Genomic DNA, 27,379 nt, shown 5'->3' on the forward strand with positions numbered 1-27,379 from the left:
CCACAGAGAGGTACTTTTTAGTTGCAAACTAGAACTTCTGGGACGGGCTCATTGTTACATATATAACAAACGGATCGGTTACCGCACTTCTAAATTCAGTAACCGGTTGCCGGGCAAATAGCCTTTTCCAAAATATACTTCTGTGCTCTAGTGTGCATATTTTGCCATGGTGCACCTTCAAATGTGAACTGTTAGGTGCACATATCGTTAGTGCACATTTTATATTGATTTTTCCATATTTATTCCTTTCTTGCAATTCATTTTTGACACTCGTTTTATTAAGGAAGTGTTAGCGTTCTAGACCAGCGCTCAAACAGAATTACCTTTAAATATAATTTTCAGGTTTAATTTAATTTCAATTGTCTTAAATTTAATAATGAGCTTTGTGAGAATCGCAGATGAAGAAAGTGGAGAGGAGGCCATTGAAATTCCCAGCGAAAATAATGGAACCATTTTTTTATCATCTATTTGTGGTGAGTAATGTGAGTGTGGTAATGTTCTTTTGTGAGTTAATTCCCTTTATTTTGAACAATTTGCATGTTTTTAGTGACTGTGCAGAACTAAACTAAAAATTGTTCTATCGCTGCTAATTTGCAAAACATAGTGGTTGTTTTCGTCTTGACAGATTTGCGCCTTGTGACCTGATTTTAATAACACGGCCAAAACACCATTTCGAAACTTTAGATATTGCCCGGGGGAGAAGATTTTGCAAGCCAAAAAATGCGCAGCTGTAATAGTATTTTTACTAATATTTGCGCGGCTGTTATAACTAGGGATGTTCAAAGTAGAATCCCAAGGTATTCTAGGTTTCGAATCTAGAATAACGAATCCAGAATAGCGAATCCTAGTATATTTTTATTTATTAATTAACCTCGATTTTGTTTGGGGAAGGGATTAATCTTAATCTACCCTACATGTGAGTGCAATGCAACACTGCACACAGAAGTCTTTTTTTTCGGTCCTGTTTTTTCAAGCATTGATGGGTCTTAGGGCTTATTTTTTTACTAGCGTGATTTGTTATGCAGTCAAATAATGTACTGCAAAGAATACAAAGTTACTATTGACTTACTTGACAATTACATTGCGCATACCGGCATAACCTCGCTAAATATTGGCCTAAAGTTGACCTTAAGTAACCCTATAGCGCATTTTGTGGACGGCCAGCATGTTTCACAACGTAATGTTACTTTTGCAACTTAACGCATTTAGGGAAATTGCGAATTCCACACCAGACATGACACGTTGGTCGCTCGCCCAATAACGCTTGATTGACACTTAATTATTAGACGAACGTTATCGCGAGACGCGGTAATTGGTCGCCCGAAATAACCGCTGACACTGTACTACCAGGTTACATTTAAAGCAAGCACTATAAATTGGTCGCCGCGGCGACAGGCCAACTTACCACACGTGTTTGTACATTTAGGCGCGACGGTCGGCGGTAAAACATTAAATTATATCGGTTCCAATTACCCGAAATAAACGGCAGAATTGGATTCGAATCCAGATGGGATCAAGGATTCGATATTCTACTTTGAGCATCCCTATCCTCATCATTACAAAAACATTCATATTTTTCCCCTATGTTATGGGACAAGTCTAAAATAATTGCTCCAGTAGGTTCTGGGCCACTTGTTATGTTTACTAAAAATAAATTTTCTGCTTTTTCTACTAAGGTAAATTTATAGAAGTTTAACATCTCAAGCTAATTACTTTCCTACTGTTAAGGCAAATTTTGATCAATTAACCTGAAGAGAATAACCCTAGAAGTTTCGATTTAATCTATTTTGCCTGTTTGAGCATAATAATACCTTCATATGTTATTGAATTGGATCGCAATACACTTTGTTGAAAATATCGGGTATCGGTATCAGAATAAAATTTCAAGTCCCTATTCATGACTGATTAATTTCTTCAAATGTTTCACTTTCTTTTGGCACTAATGTTACCTGGTATTCATTCATTTTGGTGTATAGCTTTAAATTTTCTGAATAAAACTAAAAAGTTTGGTTATTTTACCCAAAGTACATGCCTGTTAGTTGTCTACCTTAGTGTTTTTAGCACTTGGTCTACAAATAAGCCTCATTATGTAGCTTTGGTATTGGTACATATTGGCTAGGCATATTTAGTTAACTTTTTTTTAAAATATAATAATGGGGTAAAAAAAAATTACATTGGGGTAATAAAAAACACTGTTTTTTTTTAAATCTTGTTGTTTCTACACATACTTAATCACATCTATTTTTAAAATACAGAATATGTAGGAATATTTTGCAATACAATTGACAGAAATTAATTTTGTTGTGCAATTCTGAAAAAATTACGGAAGGGTGAAGCACGTTGTTCAGTGAGGAAAAGCCAGTGTTAAGCATATAGAATATAGATTGTTTATTTTTTTTTAAAAAGTACTTAATTTTGATTGTAGAATTTTTGTGTGGTATCAGTTTTACTTTGATTTGACAAAATCGAGATTGTCATATATATATAGGTATGACATTGGCATGGGCATAACGAGGATGCCAACTTAGGGAATTCCCCTATTTTGCGTCTGACGTTAATGATGTCATAAAATGGCTTCATTAAATATATTAATTGTAATGCCTCATGAAAAATAATCAGACCCAACCAATTAACATCCAGCAAAATCGAACCTTTAAGATGCAAAGCGAATGCATCAAAACCCCTTAGTGTACAATCTTTAACTTCAGGCGAAAAACTAAACCAAGACAATAAAATATGTGTGATTGACACCAACATCGGATGTCAGCACAAACAGCAAACAGTAAACAGCTAGAAACATTCGCCTAACTTGATGTTTTTAGCGAAAAGAAAAAGGAGGCTTGACTTAGTGTTGTCATTTGTCAAATGCACCCTGGCTAATCAGCCAATATTAAACGAATAACGAAAGGCAAAAAAAAATATCCTGCCTTTACGGTCGACCAAATAAGAGACGAAAAACGGCGTTTGCGTTTCATTTTGATTTCGCATTAGCTTTATATGTGTAACCCAATTACCGGACGATGAGTAAAACCATGACAAAAAGAATAATATCACATACGAACGGAGGCAGTCCAAACCCCCACCCCTTCCCCGGTGTATACGCCACTGTACATGAGTGCAAGTTTGGTACATGGGGCGAGCCATGAAAATTGCCTTTTCTAACTGTTGTTTTGCACAGCTTCTTAAGACACAACGTGCTATTGGCTATAAAAGTTCTTCCAAAACAGAATAAAACACACCAGCAAGTAAAAGTTTATGCAAAACTTAGTAATTTTTGTGTTAGTTAAATTGGCAAAAAGTATAGTTTGGGCGTTGTTCATTTCTAAATCCACCCCTTATAATAGATATGACATGATGACACGTGGTTGTTTAAAGAAGATGACTAATATATGCACATTTAACTATGACATTAATAAAAGTATTGCTATAATTCCTGTTGTACTTTTTGAAGAAAGTTTATTATATTTTGTGAGCATGTATTCTGGTCTTTTGTTACCCATTAATAGGCCCTCATTTGTGAATTTGTCTCTGATTATATAGACTGCCAGGTCATCTGATAACCACAACTAATGGTTGCACAAGGGCAATTGCCCGTCAGGTGGTTCAGTGTCAATCAACATCAGCTACAGAGTAACTTGCACTTCTATTGGCGAACAGGCTAGTGCAAAATCTCAACCCTGTTATATTTAAAAACGACCACAAGCTTTTTTAACTTGTAAGATGTAAGGTATAGTAGTAATCTTTCAAAAAATGATAACCCTTTTAACAAATCTATATGTGTAAGTGAAAAACTTGCCTTAGTTTTTTTGGTTTTCTTGCAGATTCATTTTGCCATACTTCCATAAAACTTTTAAAACCTATTTTAAATTTGTACTGCTTGATAGCAAATGGACGGGAGACGATATGTACTTTTTAAAATGATTATAATTAGATCATTGTTAATATTGCCAGATTTATTTTGTTTTTTAAATTTTACATCTAGCTCAATTTCCTGGTGCATGTGGATTAAAGTACAGAAATCCAGAAACCCAAACACTCCGTGGAATTAAACTGGTTGATGGCATACTCTACCCTCCAGATCAAGAGGACTTTTGGAAGGATTACCTTTACATTACTGTGTACCCAAAAGGTAGGTTGGCTTGTTAAAATTTAGGTTTTGTGTATGTGTATTTTGTTTAGGTAAAATTTTACAGCCACAGAGTTGCTAATTGGGCCAGTTACCTAAGCAATGTTAAGTTACAAGCGACAAAATATCAAAATATCTTACATGCGACAAAATATCAAACATAATTTAATGCTTGTATTCTTTGTACATTTGCAAGCAAAACATTTTGCAAAAACTCAAAAAGCAAATAACAAATTGTAGCAATTCCAGTTAAATAGACAAACGACAAGTTTGACATTCAAAGGGGTTACCATGCTCTTCGCTCCAAACTTATATTTTTGTCTGTTGCGTCTCTGTGCTTAGCATATCTATTTAGGTCAAAATCTCTGTGCGATGGCATATTGTTCTATGTGACTCATAACCTCGGCTACAAAAAATTAGTTTAGGTGGGACGTGACCCCAAAAGTGTAAGAACCCTTGGCCTAAACGGTCTTTACAAAATGGTCCAAAAACCAGTCTTACAGCATGGTTCAACAAAACATGAATTTGTTCGTCAAAATGCTTATTGATTAGAGACAACATATGATGAATTTTTGTAGCGATTTTAAAGTAAAACAAGTGTTTCGCTTGTTATTTAACTATTTAAAACTTGTATTTAATTACAGATATTACTATTAATTTAATGCTTAAAAAACATGTATTGTCGTGTATTTCAAAAATATAGAATCATATTTTTTATTTTTAAGTCATAAAAAATTGCCCTAGTTATCATTCAACTCTACGAATCAATGTTGCAGAAAAAAATAAATCTTATTAAATTGTACAGGACGTCACTGATAACTATAAAAAGTCAGTTACAAGTATTAATAAATAGTTCAAAGTACCATACTGTTTATTTAGTCAACATGTTTACCTATGAGAATTTCTCAAAAAAATGTTAGTTTTGTCAAATGATTCATTTAATGATGTAAACAAACACTCAGATTTTCTGTTTAGAAACTATGCCTACAAATAAAAAAGCAGGGTAAAAGCAATAAAAAACTAGACGGGGGTGCGGTTGTTGTATATTTTGTCAGGGGATATATTTTCAGGGCTTAGTGTTTATTTTCAATTTTTACTTTATTTTAATTTTTTTTTTTTTTAAATTTTTTTTTTAATATTTTGTATTGTGTACTTTATATTATATATTTTGTTTTTAATTTTCCTTAACTTGTTTCTGCAAGCAAAAACAGATATGGGCCGAAAACTTCCCCACTTAAAATATGCCTTTGATGCGAAAGGGGTTCAAATATGGCGTAGAATTTGGGGAATGATCGAAACATATATTTGATAAATAGAATTTACTTAGATAATGCATATGGCTATTTTATTAAATTTTGACCAGCTTACGTGTTTGAAAATCAAATATTATCATTCTCTTAAAGACTAAAAATGGGTTAACGCCTATGGTTTGCTATACTTTTGCAAACTTTCACTAGGTAATTTTTTACCATGGCTTGGTCCGAGCAATCACTGTTAAAACAGGCTTTAAATCTGTCGTTTCAAACAATATGAAAAACACTATTACGTGCCTAATACGCAAACTATTAAATCGAAAGTTTTGCTAGATAAGTTTAGGCCTGATGTTGGTATGCTGGTTGGAGCAAGATGCACAACAGGTGCTAACAGAGAGGCGTAGACTGCCTTAAGATTTCGCATTTAAACTTGCGGCGGTAAATACACCCTATTGACACTTAATTATTAGGCGAAGCTTATCGCGAAATAATTGGTCGCCCCAAAAAATGCTGACGCCGCATTTAAAGCAAGCATTATAAATGTGTCGCCGATATTCTGCCTTGAACATCCCTACTCGAAATGCTTCCCTCCGTTAATTGTACGGTGGGTGAAACTTTATTCACGGCCTTACCTCTTTGTGTATTACCGCGACAATACGATGAAATACGATTTGGAGAATATTGGAAACATCGTATTTGGAGAATATTTGCTATTTGCACCTGTTCTGTATGTTACTCCAATCCAACATATCTACACACAATTATAAGTTGTGTATAATAATATAATAACTTATGGCTTTGAAGCGAAGGGGGTTCAAATATGGCGTAGATTTTGGCAAATGATCGAAACATACATTTGATCAATAAAAATTTACGTAGATAATGCTTACGGCCATGTTATTACATTTTGGTCAGCTAGCATGTTTAAAAAGTCAATATTTTCATTCTCTCTAAATGATTTAACGTCTATGGTTTGCTATACTTTTTCCAACTTTTACTGTGTAAATTTTTACCATGCCTTGGTCTGAGCAATCACTGTTGAAACAGAGTTTAAATCTGTAGTTTTGAGCAATATGCAAACACGTTTATGTGCCTAATAAGCCACGTTTTATATTGAAAGTTTTGCCAATTTAAATCCAATAAACGCAAGATTTATTTATTTATGACGCCATGTTATGACGTAGCTTTGTAACGTCGTCGTTAAGAATGCGTTAAACTTAAGCTTTTTGTTGTTGCGGCCCTTGTATAATTATATTTGCTTAGACCTGGTGTTGATATGTTTGAATGGTGCAACAATTACAACATGTGCTAACAGAGATGTGTACACTGCCTGTAGGATTCGCATTTAAATTTGCGGTGGTAAAATATTTTGTGTTGTAAGAGCAATAGGTTTTTTTACTTAGAGAGGCCTCTTTATGAAAGGCAAGTCGCATGTGCATAGTTTTACTAGGCAAGCCACTTCCAACACAAATGTTGCACGCGCGGGACAATAGGGCGCAGCAGGGATGACAGCAGCCGCCTCGTCGCGACGCGAGCTGGACAAAGCAAGCGAATATGAACGAATTCTGTATGAAAGTTTTTCTGCTGCTAGATGGCTGTCGTTAGCTACAAAGTGCTAAAACGCAATATTTCAGGTTTTTACCCCCCAAGCAAAGGCCCCTGGGAGTGCAGCCTCATAAACTTTTACAAAGCACCTACATACCACTCTACGCCATGTCTGAAAATTTGAAGGTTCTACGATGTCTACTTTTTCTATAAAGCTTCGGACAAAACTCGGTCTGAAACAAACCATAGGAAACCATAGGAAACCATAGGAAACCATAGGAAACCATAGGAAACCAAAAAAGAATAACGGCAAAAACAAGATATGTCCCGAAAATAAATTTTCGGCCCATATAACAAGTATGAAATTTTTTATTCAATATCCGCCCTGGCATGTTTTTACATATTACAATTTCGTTTTTCTAGTTGCAAAGTGGTTTTATAGCCAAAACTATTAACCTTTATCCTCTAGCTTTGGTCGGCTAAACAGGAAGCCAAATTTACAAATACACACAAAAAAACAGTGTAGTACCTGATATGGAACTTAGGAAACTGTGCTCCTGATACTAGAATTGTAAATACCTCAAAATCAATCGTATTGCGCTGTTGTGTACGTTTACAACAGAACGGAATGATTGCACACTTAGTGGTTTAGCAGTTGGCGCCCGGCAGTATGGACCATATTGCTTGGCGTCTAAGGGTATACTTTTGCTGGATAGTAGTTTACTGTTTCTAATGAGAGTCTTTCCCGATTTGATGATATCATGGGGTAATTTTTTAAGATGAAAATTCAGAACCCAAATTTTGGATTTCTGTATAGCATCTTGAGTCTCATATGAAGGGCATTCAATTAATTAATAATCGCAATTAATTCTTATAAGGCAGGGATTCCCAACCTTATCTCGTACCACTTGGACGCTCTGTAGTGTGACATGTACCACGCATTGCAGAACACAACTAATTTGATCATATTTTTAGCCTTGCAGCTTAGCTATAAAACAATAGATTATATCTATCAAGAGCAATCATTTCACATAATTAACGCCCACTGTCCAACAGCGTTGTACGCTTTGCAAAGCAACTGTGCTTTTTGTCGACAATTCATGTGGCCTTGTTTTGAAGATCAGATTGTTTTGAAACAACAAGAATAGTTACATAACAATAAGAATTGGCTACGGGGGGGGGGGGACTTATTTTATGTAAAACCACATAAACGAAATATAAAGTTGTGAATCCAGGATTTTGTCAAAAAAACGGAAGATAATCGCCTACCACCTGAAAAACCTTTGCGTACCACTAGTGGTATGCGTACCACAGGTTGGGAACCCCTGTTATAAGGTCATGAATGGTAAATATGCGTGTGCTAATTCTTATCCCTTTTTATGCTTTTTAGACTGTAAAAATTACATTCAGGTCGTTCAAACCAAAGAGTTTTAATTAAAATTCTGTGCTTTAACTGGGAGACTAAAAATGCCGTTGGACAAAGTAGCATTTTTGGTAAAATCCGAATTAGATTAGAACTAGAATTAGAGGAAACAAGTAATTCACAAATTAGATTAAAATTAGAATTATCTGCATTTTGCTCTATTTCAATGAATTAGAAAACTAGAATTATCTAGTTGTCCAAGTCTGATTCTGATAAGTCGCTGAAAATGCCAGCCAGATTTAAACAGAATTGTCTAATACAAGAATATATGTAAAAGTCCCTAGGTACTGTGGATACACAATGTGTATTACACATGACACTAAATACCAATTAATTGATTTTCTTATTGGTGCTTTAATATTTTAAAAGTAATAGTATTGGGTAAAGATACTTTATCTATGCATGTCAGTAAGTCAGAAAGAAACAGTGTTTTATTATAGTCATTTCTCCCATTTGTAAGGTGTGTCTCTTTGTGGTTAACACACTAAATAAAAAAACAATCTTTCCAATGGTTAACATTTTCAACAACTGCCATTTACATATATTGAGTGCAATGCAACTAGGGATGTCCAAAGTAGAATATTGAATCCTTGGATTCGAATCCAGATGGGATTCGAATCTAATTCTGCCGTTTATTTCGGGTAATTTGAACCGATATCATTTAATGTTTTACCGACGATTGATGCGCTTAATTGTACAAACGCGTATGGTAGTGCAGTGTCAGCGTTTTTTCGGGCGACCAATTACTTCGCGTCTTGCAATAACGTTCGTCTAATAATTAAGTGTCAATCAATCGTTATTGGGCGAGCGACTAATGTGTAATGTCAGGTGCGTCGTTCCCTAAATGTGTTGAGTTGCAAAAGTAACATTACATTGTAAAACATGCTGGCGGTCCATAAAATATACGCTATAGGGGTATTCCATGTCAAATCATCAAGCCCTTGTAACCACCCGTCTAGGATTTTTGTGATATTTACATTGTACAAATATTGGACCAAAAAAATGGGTTTGCAAATAAAAAATGCAAAAATTCCGATCCATTAGGAAGTTACGGCATTTTGAAATTTGACCACTAGAGGGGGTTTTCGGATACCCGAAAAACGCAAATGTATATTTAAACGCTATAATTTAAGTAAAAATGGAAGCAAAAGTATGTTTACTACCATTTTTCGGGTCAAGGAATCCATTTTTGAAGTCAGAATTGTGTTTGGGTAATAGGCGGGTCAAAATATGAAATATATAGCCTGAACAAAAATTCCTACAAAAGGTTTTTCAACGGTTTTGGCTAGTATTTATGATCAACAATAACATATCGCTTGCGGCGGCGACAATTTTCTGTGCGTCCCGCGGAAATCTGAAGCAATAATTTAAAAAAATTGCCTAAATTGTTTAATTACATTCATTACAGCCCTGCCGGCTTCGCGGTCAAGTAAAACAATTTTCAATTTCTCGCCCGCAGTGTTGTAGCTGCCGTACGATACAGGTGCGCACCAGGCTTTAGATTGGAAATTTCTAAGTTCGGGCTGTCGCATTACAAGTATTATCTTAGATTAGCAGCTAGTTGTTTAGCAAGTTGTTAATTTATGAGTGATGTTCTTAGTTTAAAACTATTTTGTGCGTGTGCTGTGTGGATTTGTTCACTATATGTGTGGTTAGGTAAAACTAACCCATAATAAGCTGCTCAAAACAAAAGCGAAAAGTTAAAGATGAATGTCGTGCATTCAACAAAGAGTGGACAGAATAGTATTTCTTTACTGATGTTGGTGGTAAAGCAATATGTTTGATTTATCATAAAAGCGTGGCTGTATTTAAAGGTTACAATATGAAACCTTATTTTGAAACTAAGCATCCTAATTTTGTCACAATTTTTCAAATTATGAGTTGCAAAATAAAGCAAGTGAATAAAAAATGTTTGAGACAACAGCAAAGGTTTCAATAAGGGTACCATGTTATCCGTCGCTCGAACCAGTTTTGGGCAGGTCTCAGCTCAGACCTAGTTATTGAACAGAGCCTGATGAGATCGCTGAAGACGTCGGGAGGTTTAACGAGTGGAACCGACATGACAGAAAAACAACGATCCTTGTGGACAATGTCGACTCCGATCACGTCTGATTGCAACTATGCCATGCAGGAATTCAATACATTCTCCTACACAACAAGTGAACAACACAAGGAAGCAATGCAGGTTAGGGTTCAGAGAGACAGTTCTGATCTTGCAAAATTGAAGACATCACTGGCTGGTTATGTACCTTTTTCTCAGGATCAAACCCTGAGGAACATTGTGAATGGTGTTGTGGCCGAGGATGACGTTAATGTACATGTGTTTGAATCAGTCGGAAGGAGCATTATGAACAAAATGATTGGACAGTCTGTTTTCTCAATATCTTTTAGGCGGAAGGATAAAGCGAAGACATTTGGAAACATCTCATCAGTAAAGGTGACAACTGAAAGAACGAGTGACCCAGGTTTGCTTTTTCAACGTTTCTTAGTTGTTTCAAAACTAGGGGTCTTATCTCTCGAAGATATCTAAGTATGAACTGAGCTCGTTCCATCCAGCACTTTTTGAATCAAGGAAAGTACTCCGGAAGCCTGATATGCCTCAACTTGCTAATGCTATCACAGACTATGCAATCAAGGAAGTTTGGGAAATTCGGGAATCCATAGAAAACACCCAAACAAAAACGCAACACTACGTCATAGATGAAGGTTTACTACTACAGCGGCTACCATGGAAGAGGGGAGAAACCTACGGCGCCATTGCACAATCATATGCTGAATTCACGTCTCGGCATTATCAAAGGGCAACGGTTGTTTTTGACGGATACCTAGGAGGCCGACAATCAAGGACAACGCACACCAAAGGCGTGGGAAGAATGTGCATGCAGTCATCAGCTTTACGAAAGAGACAGTGTTTGATGGAAAGAAGGATGAGTTTCTCTCAAGGGACATGAACAAACAGAAAATGATCGACCTGATCGGTGAAACACTTCGGGGTAAAGGCTGCCAAATGATCAATGCCCCGGGGGATGCTGATGTTCTGATTGTGAAGGCTGCTGTTCTTAGTGCAGTGTCACATGCGACAACGTTGATTGGAGAAGACACAGATCTGTTGGTCCTTCTTCTTCATTATGCGCAACAGGCAAACAAAGATCTATGTTTCCATTCTGACAAGGCAAATGACGAACTGAAAATGGTGTTGGGTGAAGAAATATGTTCCCAGTTACTTTTTCTACATGCCTACAGTGGATGTGACACCACATCAAGGATCTTTGGTGTGGGTAAGAAAATTTGTCTTTAACAAGCTGGTGAAGGGGGATGCTACTCTGAAAGATTGTGCCAATTACTTCCTTCTTCCAAAGCAGACAGCAGCATCCATTGCAAACAAAGGTTGTCAAGCAATGGCTGCGATTTTTGGGGGCACCCGGACGGATTCCCTCTCGTCATTGCGCTATAGAGTACTAAGAAAAAAAGTAGTCTCTTCCCAATCATTTGTGACACCAGAACGCCTACCACCTACTGGGTCATCAACAAAATTTCACTGTCTAAGGGTTAACTACCAAATAATGGTCTGGCTAGGACAGGAGAGTGATATGGAAACTGGAAGGTAGTATGTTTGTGCCAACAGAGTCGGACATGAATGCGGCCCCAGATTCCCTCTTGAAAATCATCTACTGCAACTGCACAACTGCCTGTAGCACTGCCAGGTGTAGCTGTAGGCAGAATAATCTACCTTGTAGCTCAGCATGTGGGCAGTGCCAACTTGATGCCTGTGACACTGCCAGGTGTAGCTGTAGGCAGAATAATCTACCTTGTAGCTCAGCATGTGGACAGTGCCAACTTGATGCCTGTGACAATACAGACAATCAGTCCTTACTGGATGAAGATGATGACCAGGATTTATTAACAACTGAATGCAAATAACTTAATAAGTGGTGTGTGATTATTTAACTGATAATATTTCACTATTATTTTTGTTTGAAATAGTTCTTTCCATTAAACTAACAAGTTAATTTTATTTTGAATTGTTTTAATGAATGCCTCCTTATCATCTAAAACCTAGAAACAGATGTCAAAATTAGAGCTATAGCATGAAAATTATGTGAATTATTGTCATTATACTGTTTTGGCAGCCATCTTAAAAATAACAACTTTCCGGTGCTCCGATCCTCCTAGATTTTTAATATGTTATTATTGATGTTAAATACTACACAAAACTGTTGAAAAACCTTTTGTAGAAATTTTTTTGAAGTCAAACCATATATTGACCTGACTATAAGGTTTAGAGGCCTTAAGGGGCACTTTAAAAGAAAAAAAATGTCAATGTTCCGAGCGAAATGGTGGAAGACTGCAAATATTTAGAAACACAATATTTTATCCGTTTATCCTTTATAGCAAGATCTGTCAAATAAGCCTAAAATGAATCTTTAGACTTGTTAGAAAAAAGTTTTATACCCAAAATGAAACACATACTATTTTGGTTACAATTCTCCTAATAAATGTATTGTCTGCGCTTTTACTTATAAAAGCTTTTACCTTCTTTGTATATTTTGTATGATTTTTTAGAAAGAATTAACTCAATGTGGCTCTCTAGGAGACCTTAAGATAACTTCCATTTGTTTAAGCAACATAATTCTGCTGGACAAAATATTTCTTCTAAAACTTTTATTTTGGCCAACATTGTTATAGCTAGGGTTGGCGAGCCTGTCAATTGACCTTTTTTGAATACGGTAAATTGACAACACTTTATTTAACTGGTCAAATACTCATTTTGCAAGCAAATGTTGTAAATTTGATAGGCGGTTGTTTTATGATTTAAGTTTTTGATAATCTTAAAGTGTAACTTTTTTACAGAATTCAAATATGATATGGTAGTGTTTAAAACATTTGTGCTGTGGTAATAGCTAGGGATGTTCAAAGTAGAATCCCAAGGTATTCTAGAATAATAGGTTTCGAATCTAGAATAACGAATCCAGAATAGCGAATCCTAGTATATTTTTATTAAATTATTTAACCTAGATTTTGTTTGGGGAAGGGATTAATCTTAATCTACCCTACAGGGCCCACAATCACAGCAATAAATCGCCAGCATGTGTACATTATAATAAAAAAACTCTCTCATATGTTTAACATCCTTAACAACTGTCATCTGAAGCCGTTCTGTAAACTGTAATATGTCAACTGTCCAGGTTGTGTCCAAAACTTATATTTTTGCCAATAGTGAGAAACTGTAACACTGCACACAGAAGTCTTAAGCAATTCGGTCCTGATTTTGAAAGCATTGTTAAGTCTTATTGCTTCTTTTTTGACTAACATGATCTGTTATGCAGTCAAATGATGTACTGCAAAGAATACAAAGTTATTATTGACATAACAAAATCTTGACAATTACGTTTTTCATAACTGCATAACTTTCCTGAATATTGGCCTAAAGTTGACCTTAAGTAACCCCATAGCGCATTTTGTGGACGGCCTGCGCGTTTTGCAACGCTATGTTACTTTTGCAACTTAACCCATTTAGGGAAATTGCAAACTCCACACCAGACATTACACGTTAGCCGCTCACCCAATAACGCTTGATTGACACTTGATTATTAGACTAACGTTAACGCGAGACGCGGTAATTGGTCGCCCGAAAAAACGCTGACACTGCACTACGAGGTTGCATTTAAAGCAAGCACTATAAATTGGTCGCCGCGGCGACAGGCCAACTTACCACACGCGTTTGTGCAATTAGGCGCAACAATCGGCGGTAAAACATTAAATTATATCGGTTCCAATTACCCGAAATAAACGGCAGAATTGGATTCGAATCCCATCTGGATTCGAATCCAAGGATTCGATATTCTACTTTGAGCATCCCTAGTAATAGCTAAGTGTTTGTAATATCAAAAGTAGATTTATTTTGTTAGTTTAGAATAAATGCATTTAATCGTTTTTGAGTCTCCCAGTCTGTTTTCTACTTTATGAGTTGCACCACACAGTATAAACTCACTGGCTTTCTTTTACTGTGGCACCACAATGGTATATGCTGAATTCTGTTTGTCATAAAAGGAATGGAAGGGAAGTAATAGAATAATTGGTTTTGCAGTTCAGATTTGATTTAAACTCAGCTTTGCATTGCAGTTGTCAGTAGCTTAGGAGTAAATTTTAACAGAAAATATGCTTGCAACTTATTAATTATGCTGAGCATTATTATTTGTTTTATCTGTGCAGAATTTGTCATTGCTAAAGTTATGGGTAAGCCAAAGACCTTTATTTGGAAATTTTACAACACCATTGAAAGGGGCAGCAAAGTTAGCTGTTTAATCCTGAGACTAACCACCCTTTTTGTCCTAGATTTAGAATTACAACATTTCAGAGTATCTGTCTATTGCTTTAATCTTTTATAAAATAGTTACTTGATTACCTGCTGCAGCGTATATATTGATTTGTGAACAATCAAAGATGGAACACGCTTTGGTGATTTGCTGCATATAGGGTTACTTAAGGTCAACTTAAGGCCAATATTCAGCGAGGTTATGCAGTTATGCAGAGGTAATTGTCAAGTATTCGTTATGTCAATAGTAACTTTGTATTCTTTGCACTACATTAGTTCACTACATAACAGATCATGTTAGTCAAAAAAGAAGCACTAATACCAAACAATGCTTTAAAAAACGGGACCGAATTGCTAAAGAGTTCTGTGTGCAGTGTTGCATTGTACTCACTAATGGCAAAATTATAAGTTGTGGCGATATATTGCTGTGATTGTGGGCCCTGTAATCCCTTCCCCAAACAAAATGGAGGTTAAATAATTTAATGAAAATATACTAGGATTCGCTATTCTGGATTCGTTATTCTAGATTCGAAACCTATTATTGTATAACCAACTTGGGACTCTACTTACATCCCTAAATGCAACACAATAATCCGTTCAGCAATTCACTCTATTATAAAGCATTGTTGTGTTTTAGTTCTACTTTACTACAAACTTGATCTTTTAAACAATCTAACACCATGCTGCAAAGAAGAGGCGTGTCCAGAAACTTAAAAAAGGGAGGTGGAATTTTCAACTCAGGGCAGGGGCGTATCCAGAAATTCTAAAAGAAGGGGGGGGGGCCAAATTTTCAACTTAGGGAATTTTCCGTCTGACAAACAGCCAATTAACGTCTTTTTTTTGGTATAACAGTATTTCTTTTGAATTTCTTGCAAGGTTTACTTACATCAATGTATTGCCGAAAATAAAAAATGTTAAAAAATATATGTCCAATTATTTTAAATACATTTTCCGTTTGTCCGCCGACGCCCACGGCGCTAAAAAAACACGCAGCTTGGGACGGTAAATTAAACCAAACCGAACAAAAAACGATAATGTCACTTACTAAAAGGTGGAGGGGGGGGCCCTCACTCACAGCGACCCAGTCGAAAGTTGCGCCTGATAACTTTACCCACTTCTGCAGGTAATTTTGCAGACGCACCGCAAACTGAGAAGGACTCTCACCCTTTTTGGGTTTTGAACTGCAAAGCTTACTGGGGTATCCTTCCTCGTTCAAATTGTAATGGTTCAGCAAAGCTTGCTTGAGCTGATCGTAATCCACTGCGTCAGCGTCCGAAATTCTTGAATATTCATCCAATGCTCGACCTGTCAGAAGGGCACTTAGCGTAGTCGCCCACTCTGCCTTATCCCACTTGCAGGTTACAGCCTAAAACTGCCAAACGTAGGCAGTTTAGGCGCTTTTGCCTTGCTTGTGATTGCTTTCTCGCGCTGAGCACCACTAACTTCTGCCAGTTGAAGTTCCAACCGTTTTAATTCCAGCTGGTACTCCCTGTCAGTCACAGTTAGACCATTTTTTTTACAGAATCTGCTTTAGTTAAAAAAAATGCAGTTCTTGCACAACATCAGATATTAGTGCAGACAGCAAACCACAAGAAACATTAGCCTAACTCGACATTTTTAGCAAGAAAAAAATGGAAGAAGGCTTGACTTAGCGTTGTCATTTGTGAAATACCCCCTTGCTAATCAGCCAACCGGAACGAATACCGAAAGAGTAAAAATATCCTGTGTTTACAGTCCACCAAACAAGAGACAATAACGGTGTTTTGTGTTTAATTTTGGTTTCGCATGAGCTTAAGACGACTGACCAAATTACATTAAAAACAGTCCCGGGGGGCAGTGAGTTTAACCATGGTTATGGGGTTCATCTTGTTTTCTCGCCTTGTAAACTGTTATCCAATCTGATTTTTCTTCATTGCTTGACTGCTATATGTATTTTTACACATCTGCAGTATCAGTTTCCAGGTAAACATTTCCTGTTTAGGTTTTCGAAATGCCAGCACATTTAGTAAAAAATTATTTGCCGGAAGAAAAATTTTACAATTGATAAAATGCCTGGCTTTAACAGTATATTTAAAGAATTCAGTATTGTAAACAACATTAGAAATAACTCAGTTAACCTAAGTAGAAGTTAAGTAATCAGCAAAATAGCTTAATTCAAGTAGTTTTCAAGTCGAGTTACTTGCATACAAAAATAACCCTTCTAAAAATACCAAACTCCTTCCTTCGTAAAGCAAGCATAATACAACTAACAATGACCAAGAAAAAAAGTGTTAATATTAAAAGTTGAGAAAACACCATAGCAGTTGCACCACTCTTAAGCACGCTTGAGGCATTAGAATGAATGCAACCAAATGGGGTTATGATTACAGTCTTCAGAATATCTTTTTGGGCCACTGGAACACAAGATTACATCAGAACCGGCAATAGACACTAGACAGGCATGACAAAAATAAGAAAAAAACATAAAACCTGACACAATAAGTGCGGGTTGGTGTTATTTTTTATTTTCAAAACATCAACCACACTTTTAAGCTTCCATTGCCCTAGTTTTAATATGAGACCTTTAACCTCCAATGGCTGTTGACATTCTGAAATTGGATCTGAATTGGGTCATGTTCAATTTGAATAACCTTACAAACCACTAACATTTTTTAAACAAAATTGGTTCAACAGACTCTGTCAAGTGCCCTGTCTTGTGCGCATTTGTTTTGTATTCATCACCTTGCAATTTATTTAATCAAGATGTTAAAAATTCTACTTCAACTCTTCAAGTTGTTATATTTAACCATTCCAGCTTATATCAAATTACTTTAAGATAGGGGTAGAAATTTCAACCCTGTTTACCTTTAGCGCAGGGGTTCTTAAACTGGGGTCTATGGGGGGGTATGTTGACTACTTTTAGGGGTCCATGAAGGCCTAATTAAAATCATGGTGTATATTTAGAAATGCAAAACCTATATAAGGGTTTAAATGAAAAAAAACCTTTTGTGGCTTCTCCTTTCTGTTTCACATTGGTTTGACCGAAAACAATATGTTTCTAAAGATTACTGCTTTTATGATTATGTCATATCTAGAAATTCCATGCAGAACCTTGTCGGCGCTGGTTCCTAACTTTCAACTGCACAGTAGTCAGACCAAGTAGTTGTGATATTAACAATAAATAAAACTGAGCAAAGTAATGTGTGTAAGGAGAAACAAGGTAGTGATTGTTTCTACCTTTTGTATGGTTTGTATCTTTTCAATTAACACAGTGCGTAAGTGGAAAATTGGGCTGATGGTCATTAAATAGCCACCATGCACTTGGCAAAACACATCAGCTATTTATATTATTACAGATAACAAGAGAAAAATGGAAGATGAGGATAGTCAAGGAATTCGTAGTAAAAGGCCAGCCCAAAAATGTTCAGATCTAATCGTCCTAGGACTTCCCTGGAAGGTGTCTGAAAAAGACCTAGAAGATTTTTTTTCCCAATTTGGTGAACTTGTCATGACATTGGTAAGTCTGGCTGTGCTAAACACTACTATACTGTTTTTATTCAAAGCCAATTATTATAAACTATGTCACATATATTTGTACATTTTTAACAGTCTGAAAAAATGTTTTTATACAAATTTTTCTTTTAAAGTTACTTCCATCTGTAATGCAGTACTATTAGTCGACAATTACGTTGTGGCTAAACTTGCAGATTACTGGCCTAAAGTTAACCTTAGGTAACGCAACAGCATGCTTTGTGCATTATATATACAATGGAACTTTATTTTTGCCACTTAATGCCTTATTGCGTACCTGTCATCCCATGTTAGCCACCCGCACAAAACCTTTTAAATAACACTTGATGTTTAGGTGAAGGTTATCCACAGGTAATTGGTCGCCCTAAAAATGCTTAATGGCTACATTTAAACCAGGCACAATATTGTTTGGCCATGCAACATGCCCTTAACCAAAACTGCCACTCATAAATCTACTATTAGGTGCAACCTTTTTCATTCAAACAAATTAATAAATAGCGAATCCATTTTAATTTTTTAATATAAGAATCCAATATTCTACTTTGAACATCCCTTGTTCTGGGAGCACTATTCTATTGTTCAACAACATACTAAGCTTTATCACAAAAGGGTATTAATATGGTTGATTGCCCACTAAATTTATAAATTAAAACATACTTAGATTAGGGTTTTTCTAGATTTGTAACCTACTATTGTAGAATTCACCGGAGCTCTTATCCTCAGGGTCTAGAACAATTAGTTTATTTTCAGATGGCAGGAAAACACTCAACCTACAATTAAAGTACAACACAACCAATATGCCATTTGTTTGGTGCATGAGCTGATGCACATTACTTCAGATACATACTGACCAGGGCTGCGGAGTCGGTTAAAAAAAAACGAGTCCGTCTTCGGCCAAAAAAGCAAATCCGAGTCCGACTCCTGAGTCCAGAGTCCAGAGTCTGACTCCGGCCAAATGTAAGATTTTGTCGAGTCCCGAGTCCAGCTCTGACTCTACAGTAGGCCTACCATATGTCCTCTTTTGGGAGGATTTGTCCTCTTTTCTCAAGAAAACTGAATGGCCCTCCGAGTACGCTTAAAAATGTCCAAAGGTCCTCTTTTTTCGCATTTCGAGTTAGTTGCTCATACTTAATTTTTTGCGCTAGCTCTAAATTAATATTTAATTTTTGCAATGATTCCAATGGTTTCACTGTGTTGTACACCACTCCTACAGCACTGTACAAACTGTGTTTTTGCCAACTTTAACATTAAAACGGCAAACAATTTTTTTCGCGAATCTTTTCTACTTATATGTTAACTTTTTTAGCACAAAATCTCTTTGAGTGCCATTGCATGTTTTTATATCATTGAAGGTATAACGGCCTTATTTAAAATTTTGCTAACTTATAGATAAACGATAAAATTCATCCACCGTTTGAACTATTTTTATCCATGTTTTATTTAATTGGATAACAGGCTAGCAACAGGGGACTCAAACTTTTTCGCGCGAATTGATAATGTTTTTGCAATATTGCTGCTGTTGTTGTGTGTTATCACATCTTTTGAAACACGATCACGCAAAGTTTAATTTTTGCGCTTACATTTTTATTTGCGCTGACATCACAGCCTTACAACTGTGGAGTGAATTCCCTCATGACACGTTTGTCAAAATCAACTCATGCACAAGCAATTTATTGTGTGTCCAATGCTAAAATCCTCCTGAATTTACAGTTTAGCGCCAATTAAACCCAATTTTTTTCGCGCTTTGCGTGACCTACGGCAGACTTCACTATTTTCAATTTGTCTCAGTGATATTTAATTAAAAATGCCGAAGTGATTTTCGTAGAGAGGGGAGGCATGGGAAAAAGGAAGACCTTTTTAGTCTGTCTGCTCACATGCACTACTGCTTTTAAGTAATCCTTAACTGTTTAGACCAGGGGTGTCCAACTCAAACATGCCAGCGTGCCAATTTTTATCTTATAACTTCTTGCCATGCCAAAGTTTCGTAACCGAACCAATTCTTTTTAATCATAAAAGCTTTTTTGCCAAAAATAAGAACGTTTATTTAAACTTGAAAAAAAAATGTCTAGTAGAAATGCGCATCACTACATCAAAGTGTCTCTCGTTGAGCTGACTTTTGTTTCTTCACACCAATCTATATAATACTATGTGAATGCTAGGCCTTCACACAGTATAATGTTTCTATTTCAAAAGTAATTGTTGGTTGTTGTGATTGCCGCGATTGTTTTATATTGTGAACAAGCAACGGCAATTGGCTGTATAACAAACTTAGTATTTTCTGACAATTGGCTGAATAACAAATTGAGCTTTTTTGGCAATTGGCTAAATAACAATTTTAGTATTTTTGGGGGAGGGCTTGTGTGCCATTTTTTATTATGTCGCGTGCCACATTTGGCACGAGTGCGCTTGTTGGACAACCCTGGTTTAGACATAACATTTGTAGGGATGTTTAAAGTAGAATCCCAGGGGATTCTAGAATATTAGGTTACAAATCTAGAATACCGCATCCCGCATATTAAATCCTAGCATATTTATATTTATTTTACTTCTGTTTTGTTTGAGGAATGAAGGATTATTCAAAACACCCTACAGGGCCAACAGTGACCAAAATTTATCTTAAAACACTTAAAATAACTCCTAAATGTTTAACTTTCTATTCAACTTCCATTTAAAGCAGTTGTGTAAACTGTCATGGATATCTATTTATATAAAAATCAATAACTATATATATATATATATAAAACATATTAACATTTTGATTAGTGTTAGACTTCCGCTAAGTCAGTGGTTCCCAACCTGGTGGTTACGACCCCCAAAGAGGTTGCAAGGGGTCGTCTGGGGGCGTGGTCGCCATATTTGATAAAAAAAATTCATAAAAATAAGCAATATAAACTACAGGTTTAGCAGAATAGAAGGAGCAAAAGCAACCGCCAGTCTCACAATTTTTGTTTAGGGGGCTTTTGTTGCAGTGAACCACTCGTGTTTATGCCATCACCATTATACTTTTCAATTAATGAATCGATAATGTCCAATAAAAATGAATGGATGCTCAAACCTAAACTTAGCTTGTTGTGCATAATCCAGACATTTGATCCCAATTTAGATACAATCTGTCTAGATTTTTTGCCAATTCAAATTTTGTTAATTTTCAAATGTGTTTTGTTTTACTTTGGTTTATGTATCATACAATAGAATTGGGGGGTCATGCAAGGTTGGGAGCCACTGCGCTAGTAACAATTGTATCTCGGCAACAATAGGTCTCCGTTAAATGCTAGAAAGCGACATTTAACCGGCGAAATACGGCTGTAGACAAATAAACTAACAAAAGTAGGGGGGAAAAAGATTTGTTGGAGTCCTATCAAGCTGATTCGATTAATAACATAAAGAAAAAAGGTTTATTTCAGAAGAAACATTGCTTTCAGTTTTAACAAAACACGTTAGCCTAAGAGTTGTATGTTCGCAAAGTCTTGTCAAACGGATAAGCAAGCACTTTTTTTTGCACTGTTTTTTTAAATCAGTGTAGATTAAAAAACTATTATGTTATGTCTGCAATCGATTGATTTTTGCAAAGTTAATACCAAATAGTTGGCATTTAACACACACATTACAAAGACTTAAGTTTGCACAGTCTAAAAAGCCATCCAGCTGTACACAAATATTTTCTCCCCTGCTCCTGTCAATTTCTTGCGCACAAAAACATACATGCTGATTAACAAAACTAAAAATATATAAAAAGATATATATATAACATAAAACACATACAAAAAAACAAAAATGCTTGAATAATAAATATTTTTACTTTTTTGCTTGTACATAGCTATAGTAAAACTAATTTGGTCACAGTTTGGTCATACCTAGCTCGAATAAAACTAATTACAGCACTTAATTTACTATTACATTTAATAATCCTTGCAAAATAGTGATTGTCTAGACTTCACAAGATTACTGGAGGTCAAAATTTGTAAAAAAAATAATTTCTATGAAAAAAGTGCACAAGCAAAAAAGGTCAATGCTCCTAAAATTTTGCGCTAATGCGAGAAAATCACATAGCAGTAACACTGAAACGTTTTACTAAAAATTATAATATTAAGAATAGACCTTTTGTTGATTTTAATAAATACATTTGGCACTGTTTAAAATAGGAGTGCTTAGGTTAGAGGGTATAAATTCCAACTAATAACAAACTGTACTAAAGTTAAAATGTATTTCAACTTAAATGAACTGACCCAAATAACACCAATCATGTTTTTCATGCACTATTTCAGCCTGGTTCACAAATGTTGAATTGATTTAACATTAAGTAAATTTTGTATACTTTATTAACGATTGCTATATATTGGATATGTTATATTATGTATATTTATATATATGTGTGTGTGTAAGATAATGCTTTTCGTTTATATTGCTACACTAAGTATCATGTAGATAAATATCAAGATTTGGCCATAAATCTGACAGTACAGTGTTTTATGTTTACCTTGTATGTGTGTGTGTTTGTGTGTTTAAAAAAATGTGTACTTAGCTAAAAAAAATGGTAAAAGTGGTACAATACTAATTTGATCTTACCAGGCAGGGAATGTAATTATGTTTTAAACATTGACCTTGCATAGGCAATAAAATAATAATGCTACTAGGTAGTTCAATAAAAAGCATGCATCTTTATATTAAGGTATTAAAATTATTGTCAATTTTTGTGATTAGTATTTTTGTTGTTTTTAATATTAAATGTACATTAAAATTGATATGTGATATACTTAAGCTGTTGTTTGTTGCTGCGACGGCGAGTATTTGTTTAATATTATCCTATGCGAGTGATGTCCTTTTGCTTGTTCTTTAGTTCTGTGTATGAAGTATGATGTCTACAATGCAATATGTCTTCTGCTTCACTTTTCATGTGATAGTGAAACATACAAAGTTCTTTAACTTACTGCATATGCTTTTTTTTTAATAGTTGACTGTTAATACCTGTATTTTGATTTATACACTTATATTCTCATTCCTGACTATGTTGTGCTGTGTTGGATATCATTGTTTGGTGTGTATTTGCTCACCACTGAAGTATGCTGATGAAATGAATCTCCAGTGTGGCTGTTGTGTTCAAGAGTGGGTATGTATTTCATATTGTTGAACCTCAATATTCAAGCTAAAAAGTTATCTTAATCCTAGTTGTTTGCACTACATTATATTTTATATATTAAATAAAAAAGAGATTGAACAGGCTGTATAAGGTCTAACAAAGTAAAAAATGTCCATTTTATTAAAATCTGTATCAACTTGTTTCAATAAAACAGTAACCCATGTAAAGAACTGTATTTTGTATATATATATATATATATTAATAACTTTGCTCTTAAAAAAATGTTGATGTTTGCCAAAGGATTTTTGATATCCTCATGTTACTTAACAAACATTATTAGCAGTGCCTTTTTTGGTAATTGAACTATGTTTTCTAATGATCAAGCAATGCAAATTATAAATGCCGAGCTTATAATAATAATTAGGACACTTTTAGTGCATTGCATCTATTGTTTGTTCAAAACAAGGAAGTACTGCTAAAGAAGCACATCCTAGAAACAAATAAATCTCAGATAAAATAGTCATTTCTACAGTTCTTACTGATCTTAAACTTACGGTCACACTAATCTTAAAGTTAAAAATAAAAGCCATGTTTCCCTTTTTAAGGGTTTAGACATAATACTGTTGGGATGTTCAAAGTAGTTATATGTAGGGATGTTCAAAGTAGTTATATGTAGGGATGTTCAAAGTAGAACATTGAATCGTTAGATTCAAATCCAAATCGGATTCGTATACACAACTGCTTCAAATGAAACTTGTTAAGTATGTTAAATGTTTGGGAGGATATATTTTTATTCAAATATACACATTTTAGCAAATTTATTTGAGATTTATTGCTATGACTGTGGGCCCTGTATGGTATATTAAAAATTATCCCTCCCCCAAACAAAATCGAGGTTAAATAATTTAATAAAAATATACTACGATTTAATACTCTGGATTCGTGGATTCGAAACCTAAAGTTTTAGAATCGCCTGGGATTCTACTTTGAACATCCCTAGTTATCTGTACCCCTTATAAAAACAATTATCTTCTTGGAAACAAACTCGAAACAGATTATGAATGGTACCAGTAAATATATCTTTGCTATATGGGAGATTGTATATCTTTCAAGTTTTTTGTATTAGTCTGTTGCAATTTAGTAGTCTGTTTTTTGGCTAAGATTGTACCATTCAAATGTGATGTGTGCCAATATTCTCCATGCAATGAATGGTGAAATTATTTTCTATATTTGCTACCAAACTGGTATGATACATTTGTTTAAAATAGGCAGAGCTTTTAAACTTCAAAATACCGATTTTTAGAAGATATAACTTTATAATTATATGTTTCTTCTAGTGCAGGGGTACCCAACCTGTGGTACAAAGGTTTTTCAGGTAGTACGCAAGTAGCTCCTGTTTTGTTCACTAAACCCTGGATTCACAACTTTATATTTTGTTTGTTCTGGTTTTGTTTACATAAAAAATTCCTCCCTGAAGCCCATTCTTATTGTTATGTAACTATTCCTGTTGTTTCGAAACAATGCGTTACAGGCCATGTAAATTATTGTCGACAAGGAGCACAGTTGCTTTGTAAAGCCAGTACAACGCTGTGGGACAGTGGGCGTTAGCTATGTCAAATCATTGCTCTTGATAGATATAATCTACTGTTTTATAGCTTAAGCTACAAATAGCGCTGAATAATGCTGGTTGTAAGCTAAACATAGATAATAAATATAATTCAATGAAATTAGTTGTTCTGCAAGAAGTGGAACGCTTGGCAATACAGAGCGTCCAAGTCGTAAAAGATCGTAAAAAGCTTGGGAATCCCTGTTCTAGTGCCTTCCAGTGCCTGTGTGAAAAGTGTAGTTACAATATTGAGTTTGTCTGCTGTCCAAAGAATGATCTTATAATTCATTTAACAGATACAATAGTTGCACTTCTACTTAATTTTATATGCATTATACACGCCATCCATCAACGATATTACACAATATTATAGTGGACGTTTGCCTTTTCAGGTTTTGGGCCTATTTGTACCTTTGACATGATTTCTGTTGTACTCCAACACCTTCATGACAGATATATATGTGTATAACAATATTTTCTACTATTGTACAAAAAATGCCAAATGTCGAACATGGAGCGCTGGTTTATGTGTATGTAAAAACAAAAATTTGATTGTCTCATTAATCAAATATTCTCAATTTTTGGCAACTGTGATTATTATTTGGCTCACAGCAATTGGTATTTTTTTTATTTTTTAGGTGCAGTTTACCAAAAGCAACTACAAAAGTGGAAAGTTAGTCCAAAGTCGTGATTTTTGGAACAATAACAGACCGACCAAAAAAACCTTGAAAAAGCTATAGGAATCAAAGACAATGGAATTTTAAAATTTTAAAACTGCAGTATTTATTTCCTATTATCATGCTTTTTGAACATGGCGTTGTTCGATTCTCTGTCAACTGTCCTGTTAAAAATGGTTTTGCTAATTGATATCACAAGCTGGCGTCTAATTTTACTTCTGTAGAAAAGTTGCATGGTATTGTAAGTTTCAACTTGGATAATTTGTAGATAAAAAGAGATCCATCTGGTAAATCAAAAGGCTATGGGTTTATTCGATTTGCCAACTATGAGGTCCAGGAGAACGTAATCAGTAAAAGACATCAAATTGATGGACGATGGTGTGATGTCAAAATTCCACACTCCAAGGTAAGTTAGAAACATTGGATAAAAGTTGATAGTGCCTGCCGCGTGTATCAGGAGGGGTTTATTAAAGTGTGGCTTTTATCCAAGCATACATTACATATGTTTGCGTGTGATACTATTGAAATATAAAAATGTATTTATTTGTTTATTTAAGGATCAAAGTCAATCTAGCAATAAGGTGTTCATTGGGCGAATAACAGAAGCGATGACCAAGGAAGAATTAAAGACATACTTCAAACAGTTTGGTGAAGTTGATGACGTTTATATTCCAACGCCTTTCCGTGCTTTTGCCTTTGTTACATTTCGAGATAATGGTAAATGAATGCATACATCTTAATAATAGCCAAGCGAGTACCATCTTTGATAAAACTGCGTTAGAAAAAAAAATGAAAACACATTTCATAGATAGATTTTGTTTCTAACAGCTGTGGCAAGTCGTTTAATTGGAGAAGACCATGTTATCAATGGTGTAAGCGTCTACATTAATACAGCTGATCCTAAGGTAAATAAGGAGACGAAAGGGGGTGGTGACAACTTGTCGTTTTCCTATTCGCAAAGCAGTTCACGGACTGGAATACAAGAAGGTCGCTACTATGGAAACGGAGCCAGTCCTTTACCTCAAGGTCAATACTCCGGTGATATGCCAAGTCCAAACCCATACAGTTCGGTACTTGGTATGGCGTCTCCAGCCAGCCAACCTCCGGCTAACTTCAGCCCTGGTTTCAACATGATGAATCCGGCAGTGTTAGCAGCTGCACTGGGATCGTGGAACTCCATGTTAAATGGGATGTTTGGTGAGCAAATGGCACAATCCATGAAGCGTTCTGGGCCAGGTGCTAGCAACAGCAGGCCCGGGTGGCCAAGTGATCCTAAAGATAGTTCTGGTTGGTCAGACAAGCAAGATGGAAAGTGGCCCTGAAATTATGTTTTGTATTTTCTACGTTTCTACTATGCGTTTTTCACATGTGTTGTACAGCATGTACAAATTGTTTGATGATGTTTGAGCGTAATCATTTAAGAGAAAATCGTACTACGTGTGGTATTTTTATTCTGCTTAGTAACTACCAACAGTATTTAACAGCATAAGACATAGGCCTAAACTTACTTTCAACACTAAAAAAATGTTTGAAAAAAAACAAAAAACGTCTTCATCGAAACACGCCACCCCCTTGACGAATAACATGTGCTAAGTCACGAAGCCCTTTTCGTCCACTGTTGTGAAATGATCTGCAAAATAAAGTAGCGGCGTATCCAGAAAATCTAAAAGGGAGGTCCTGAATTTTCAACTTAGGGAATTCCTCTATTTTCCGTCTGACGTCATAAAACAGTGACGGTATGACATCATAGAATGGTGATTGCAAGACGTCATAACAAAAATTAATCAGAAACAGTCAAATAACGTTCAGCAAAAGCGAACCTTTAGATCAGCGCTTCTCAACCGGT

General features: G+C 35.5%; 1 protein-coding gene across 1 annotated transcript; it reads left to right on the forward strand.

Annotated features, from left to right (window-relative positions):
* The first annotated feature begins 346 nt into the window (after positions 1-346).
* Positions 347-27,082, forward strand: LOC146164256 (TAR DNA-binding protein 43-like). The gene is made up of 6 exons (XM_083381339.1): positions 347-473; positions 3,983-4,129; positions 17,999-18,159; positions 25,802-25,939; positions 26,091-26,250; positions 26,362-27,082. Exons 1-6 carry the CDS (start codon positions 377-379, stop codon positions 26,853-26,855), a joined length of 1,197 nt encoding a protein of 398 aa, XP_083237465.1. The 5' UTR covers positions 347-376; the 3' UTR covers positions 26,856-27,082.
* Positions 27,083-27,379: the final 297 nt, after the last annotated feature.

The sequence above is a fragment of the Ascidiella aspersa genome, chromosome 2 (assembly GCF_963924565.1).
Source record: "Ascidiella aspersa chromosome 2, kaAscAspe10.2, whole genome shotgun sequence".
NCBI lineage: Eukaryota > Metazoa > Chordata > Ascidiacea > Phlebobranchia > Ascidiidae > Ascidiella > Ascidiella aspersa.

Bases quoted from the DNA above. Each gene is read 5' to 3' on its own strand.
- LOC146164256 (XM_083381339.1), top strand. From the start codon at position 377: ATGAGCTTTGTGAGAATCGCAGATGAAGAAAGTGGAGAGGAGGCCATT. The intron at 4,130-17,998 runs GTAGGTTGGCTT...ATATTATTACAG, and splicing joins CATTACTGTGTACCCAAAAG to ATAACAAGAGAAAAATGGAA. The intron at 26,251-26,361 runs GTAAATGAATGC...TGTTTCTAACAG, and splicing joins TGTTACATTTCGAGATAATG to CTGTGGCAAGTCGTTTAATT.